The sequence below is a fragment of the Cyanistes caeruleus genome, chromosome 24 (assembly GCF_971803275.1).
Source record: "Cyanistes caeruleus chromosome 24, bCyaCae1.hap1.1, whole genome shotgun sequence".
NCBI classification, from domain to species: domain Eukaryota; kingdom Metazoa; phylum Chordata; class Aves; order Passeriformes; family Paridae; genus Cyanistes; species Cyanistes caeruleus.
The window spans coordinates 3,888,154-3,894,171 of NC_141724.1; the positions used below are offsets into that span (position 1 = coordinate 3,888,154).

Here is a 6,018-nt window from a genome sequence, read left to right on the forward strand (position 1 = left end):
TGTCCAGAATGAGGTGTCGATGGTGTGGGATGAGGATGCGGGTGTCCGGGATGCGGGTTTGGGATACAGCGGCACTAGGTGGCACACTCGCTCCTCCGCAGCGCAGCGGTCCCGGCTCCGATCGCTCCCTGCCCGCTGCCGGTGCCCGCAGAACCGCCCGGCTCGGCTGCATCCAGGGCACGGAGCTGCAGTGTCCGTCCATCCATCCATCCATCCATCCATCCATCCATCCATCCATCCATCCATCATCCATCCATCATCCATCCATCCATCATCCATCCATCCATCATCCATCCATCATCCATCCATCATCCATCCATCCATCATCCATCCATCATCCATCCATCCATCATCCATCCATCCATCATCCATCCATCCATCATCCATCCATCATCCATCCATCCATCCATCATCCATCCATCATCCATCCATCCATCATCCATCCATCATCCATCCATCCATCATCCATCCATCCGTCCGTCCATCCGTCCATCCATCCATCCATCCATCATCCGTCCGTCCGTCCATCCATCATCCATCCATCCATCCATCCGTCCACCCGTCCGTCCGTCCGTCCATCACGCCACAGCCGGGCGGATCCCGTCCCGGGACTGTGGGAGCTGCCAAGTGGCCTCACACCACCGGTGGGGCCAGCTCTCTCCCCAAACCCGGCGAGTGGCCGGGCAGCCCCGGCTGAGGGCAGTGACCAACGAGGGCCGTGTCGCAGCCCTGGCTCTGCCCAGGGGGATCCCCGGGACCCCGTTCCGGGGAGCCGGGCAGGAGTTGCCAGGTCAGCAGCCAGGCCGGGGCGACGCGGGCAGAGAGGGACACGGGCTCAGTCAGAGGGGACACGGGCTCAGAGGGGACACGGGCTCAGAGGGGACACGGGCTCGGGACCGGTGCCCATGGTGCTGCTCTGGCTTTGCCTCCACCAGACTGGACATGCCGAGACTCAGGTTGGCCGCTGGCCTTGGGCACCTGTGCGGGCAAGGGGCCAGGGCTGTCCCCTCGCTGTCCCACGGGCTGTCCCCACATTACGGCTCATGAGGACGTGTCCTCTCGCTCGGGGCTCCTGCACCCCAAACTCCTTCCAGCAGCCCGTCCCCGTTCTCCTGCCCCATCCCCGCGGCTCGGGGGCACGAAGGGGTTAAAGCGCCCGGGGCTGTTCTGCGGGAAGGAGCAGCCTCGCCTCCCTCTGCACATCTGGATGCAATCAGGGCTGGGGAGGCCGGAGCATTCCTGAGCACTGAGGTGGAGGCTGCTGTCGCTGCCGGCCATGGGGCCCTGGCGCTGCCTGCTGCTCTTGCCGCTGCTCGCCCCGGCCCTGCGAGCCCAGCAGCAGCAATTCATGGAGTACGTGGAGCGGCGCCTCACCCTCCTGGAGGTACAGCCCCGAGCGGGGCCCCGCACCCGCCCCGCACCCCGAACCGCCCGGGACTCGGCTCCCAACCCTTCTCCATGGAGGCCGGAGGGGCTGGGAGCGGGGCTGGGTAAGGAGGAGCTGGGATGGGGACGGAGCAGGGTGTGGGGTGCCCTGGCAGATCCTGCCAGGGTCCTGCAGAGCCCAGCACCAGGATACACAGGGACAGATGGGCCTGGGAGCATTGTGGGACAGGCGGATCATGGGAGCGGGGGCATTGTGGGGCTGGGAGAACCATGGGGACACCCCAGGAATGGGAACATCACAGAAACAGGCATTGTGGGGCTGGGAGAACCATGGGGACACCCCAGGAATGGGAATATTGCAGGTCTGGGAACATCGTGGGAAAGCAGGAGCATGGCAAGTCTGGGAGCTTCACAGGGTCATCACAGGAACAAGGGCATCAAGGATCTATCTGGGAGCATCGTGAGAGAGTAGGGGGCACTGTGAGTTCAGGAACATCTTGGGCACATCCTGGGGGTGTCACAGGAGAGCAGGGCCCCAGGTTCTTCCCAGCACGGGAATGGGGGCATTGTGGGTCTGGGAACATCATGGGGGCATTGCAGGAATGGGGATCTCGGGTCTGGGAACATTGCGGAAGCAACACGGGAGCTTTGTGCGCTTGGGAGAAGCACAGGAGTGGGATCAGGGTGGGATGGGACCTAGAAACACAAGCCCTGTGCAGGTCCAGGGGTTCCCACAGCCTGGGCAGGCTGACACAGCTGCCATTGGTGGGCTGTGAGGTTTGGAGACCTCAGTGTCCCCTTGGCCACCCCAGGAGAGGATCTCACAGTGGCACGACCAGAGCAGCCGCTACTCCACGGAGCTGCGGGACTTCAAAAACCAGGTGCTGGGGATGCTGGAGGCGGCTGAGAAGGAGCGGGAGGCGATGCGGGTGGAGGCGGAGAGCGCGGCTGTGCGCGTGGACCGGCTGGAGCGGGAGGTGGATTACCTGGAGACACAGAATCCTGCCCCGCCCTGTGTGGAGGTGGATGAGACGCTGATGGACAAGCAGGTGGCCACAGCCAAGCAGAGGAAGAATGAGAAGTACACCAAGCTCACAGGTGAGGGGCTGCCATGACTCCCTGAGGGATGGCCCTGTCTGAGGGTTACCCCAACCCTTCCCAGCCCAGCCCAGGTGTCCCCCAGCCATGGGCCGGGGCACCGTGTCCCAGCAGGGCATCTCAGGTGTCTCTGGCACAGGCTCCTGCATCCCCCCCCAGCCTGGGAGCTGCAGCCAAGCCCCAGGCTGGAGCCCTTTGCATCTCCAAAACCTCTGGGGCAGGGCTGGGGTGAGGGTGGCTCCCCTGCCTGTGGCATGGATGCACTGGGGGACTTCACAATGCCACCAGGGATGCACTTAAATCCCTCCAGCGAGTTTCCAAGGCAGCTGCCTGAGGCTGGGGTGGGACAGAGTGAGAAGCCAGCACGTGACAGGAGCAGCCCCACTGCAGGGCGGGCTGTCTGCAGGCTCTCACAGCCACCCCTCTCTTGCAGATTGCAGTGACACCATCGCCAGTGTCAGGGCCATGAAGATCCTGAAGCGTTTCGGCAGCGCCTCGGGGCTCTGGACCAAGGACGCTGCGGGGAGCTCGGAGAAGATCTATGTGTTCGATGGCACTGCCAACGACACTGTTTATGTCTTCCCCCGCATGCGGGAGTTCACCCTCTTCTCTGCCACCCGCAAGGCTGCCCGCATCAAGCTGCCCTACCCCTGGGTGGGCACCGGGCACCTCGTCTATGATGGGCACCTCTACTACATCCGCCAGCAGGGCCTGTCCTTCCAGGTGATCAAGTTCAACCTGGCCAACAAGACAGTGGTGGACAGCTCGGTGTTCCCGGCCGAGGAGCAGATCCCCGTCTTCGGTCTCTCATCCTCCACTTACATCGAGGTGTCGGCGGATGAGGAGGGGCTCTGGGCCATCTACGCCACCAAAGAGGACGAGAAGAACATGTGCCTGGCCAAGCTGGACCCTGCCTCGCTGGATATTGAGCAGATGTGGGACACGCCGTGCCCGAGGGAGAATGCGGAGGGTGCGTTCGTGGTGTGCGGGGCGCTGCATGTGGTGTACAACACGCGCCTGCCCAGCCGCGCCCGCGTCCAGTGTGTCTTCGACGTCAGTGGCACCCTGGCCCCTGAGGACGCCTCCCTCGTCTACTTCCCCAAGCGCTACGGCTCCCACGCCAGCCTCAAGTACAGCCCCCACGAGAGGCAGATCTACGCCTGGGATGATGGCTACCAGATCATTTACCGCATGGAGATGAAGAAGAAGCTGGAGGTCTGAGGGGCCCAGCCCAGCCCGTGGGATGGCATCTCTGCCCCTTCTCTCATCACTGTGAAATGAGGAAATACTGGACCCCTGCCCCAGCCACCCCATGGCACTGGGTGTCCCTGCCTGGGAGTACCCAGCAGAGTCCTGGACTAATTTAATGAGTCTTTTCTGATACAATGAATAAATACTACGCAGCGAAGTGCAGCCACCTGCCTGGGGGAATGTGGGGAGCTGGGCAGGGCTGTCCATGTTGCCCCTGAGACACCCCAAAAGATGCTTCCCAGGAGTGGGGTATCCTTGCAGGGCTCAGAGCAGGAGCACAGGCAGACCTTGGGTGGGTGCCTGGGCAGAAGGGCTGGAGCTTAGGGCAGGAGTTTGTGCTGGGGGCTTTGAGTGAGGGTTTGGAAGGGCTTAGGGCGGAGATGGAAAACAAGGCTTTGGGCAGGCTGCTGGTCAGGGCCAGCTTGTTTTACATATACAAAACTGTGAGCAAACAGCAAAATCCCTTTAATCTGGGAGTACAACAGGAGATTTCCCACCCCTGCCGGAGCGGTGCTCCAGCCAGCAGGCCCCAGATGTTGCTGATTTACTGAGTTTGTTTCTAATGAAGCACAGGCCACTTCCCTCTGCAGCCACAGAATCTCTACCTTATGTAAGGCCTTGGTTTGCCCCATCCCCTTCCCTCTTCCTCTGGCACCAAGTTCCTGCACAAGCAGCCCCACAGGGGATGGGGCAGGACAGGGCAGGGGCTGGGGACAGCCCCACGTTGTCCCCACGCCATGTGCTTCCTGCCCCAGCAGAGACTGTCCCTCGTGCTCTCCCTCACCCCGCAGCCCTGCACAGTGCAGGATTTGCCCCATTTCTGTCCCTGGGGCCCCCAGAAGCCCTGGATTGTTGTGGTTTGCTCCCATCACAACACCCTGAGAGCACAGAGGATGGAGCAGGAGGTGTTTCGGTGCTGTCCCTTTTTTCCATAGGAGGTCAGTTCTGGGGATTGGAGCCATGGCCAGGCTGGATGGGTGAGGGTTGCATCCTGCTGGTGCCAGTGCCAGACTGCCTTTGGGATGAGAGGCCAGGGGCTGCCTGGACACCTCAGGGAGGTGCCAGCCCCGTGGGGAGCACCACTGCCAAGCACCTGAGGGGCCCCCTGCTCTCCCAGGCCCTGGCACCCTCCTGCCACCCTAAAGCCTGTCCAGCATCCTTCTGTGCCCAGCTCAGGCCAAGCTGTTCTGAGACATGGAAGGCACTTGGTATTTGCCTTAAGTTCTTTGGTATTATAATCAAATTTGTTACATAAGAAAAATCTTCAAATATACACTTTGAATGACTGTAATTGGCTGGTGCTGAAAGTTCAACACACAGTGCAAGTCAAGCAGAGAAATTATCCAAGTGTGAAGGACTCTGTGAACTGTCAAGTTAATTTATGGGCCTTTTCAAGATCAATAATGGCAGTAACAGAAATACAATTTTCAGAATTCTCACAGTTGTAAATAATTGCACCGATGATTTCTCCAGCTTGAATTAAAATTGATGGGGCAGTAATGATTCTGCACCAGAAACCATCTCATAGCCTTCAGCAAGTCCTGCACTTCCCTGTGACACCTGGAGCCTTCTCCTCTCCAGGTGAGCACCCCCAGCTCTCCCAGCCTGGCTCCAGAGGGGCTCCAGCCCTTGGAGCAGCTCTGTGGCTCCTCTGGCCTCACTCTAGCGTCCTCCCTGTGCTGAGCACTATGGGCAGAGATGCCTCTCCCTAAATTATACAACAAAAAGTTGTACAAACACTTTGGGAATGAGGAGTAAAATGAAGAAAATAACTGCAGTGCCCAATGGGCTCCTAGAGCACAGCACTTATCTCACACTCCACATCTTCAAAGTACTTCAGGGAGAACATCAACTAATTAATCCTTGGAATAACTCCCGTAAAGCAGAACAGCCTGATCTCCATCTGCTGACAAACACAGAGACAAAGCCCACATGTTTGATCGTGAGGGGTGGCTCAGCTCTGGGTGGCTGTGACACACACTGGAGACCAGGACCCTTCGTGCTCTGAGTGATCCCAGGAATCAGGAATATCCTGAGCTGGAAGGGACCGACAAGAAGCATCCACTCCAACCCCAGAGACCCCAAAACCCACCCTGGGCATCCCTGGAACAGTGTCCAAACACTGGAGCTCTGGTAGCCTCAGGGCTGTGCCCATTCCCTGGGGAGCCTGGGCAGTGCCAGCACCTCTGGGGGAAGAAACTTCCCTGGTATCCAACCTAACCCTCCTGACATAGCTCCAGCTGCTGCCTTGGGTCCTGTGCTGCTCACAGAGAGCAGAGATTG

At 59.9% G+C, this 6,018-nt stretch overlaps 1 protein-coding gene across 1 annotated transcript; it reads left to right on the top strand.

Moving 5' to 3' along the window:
- The first annotated feature begins 1,171 nt into the window (after nucleotides 1-1,171).
- OLFML3 (olfactomedin like 3) lies at nucleotides 1,172-3,897 on the top strand. The gene is made up of 3 exons (XM_023942153.2): nucleotides 1,172-1,384; nucleotides 2,199-2,484; nucleotides 2,918-3,897. Exons 1-3 carry the CDS (start codon nucleotides 1,277-1,279, stop codon nucleotides 3,703-3,705), a joined length of 1,182 nt encoding a protein of 393 aa, XP_023797921.1. The 5' UTR covers nucleotides 1,172-1,276; the 3' UTR covers nucleotides 3,706-3,897.
- Nucleotides 3,898-6,018: the final 2,121 nt, after the last annotated feature.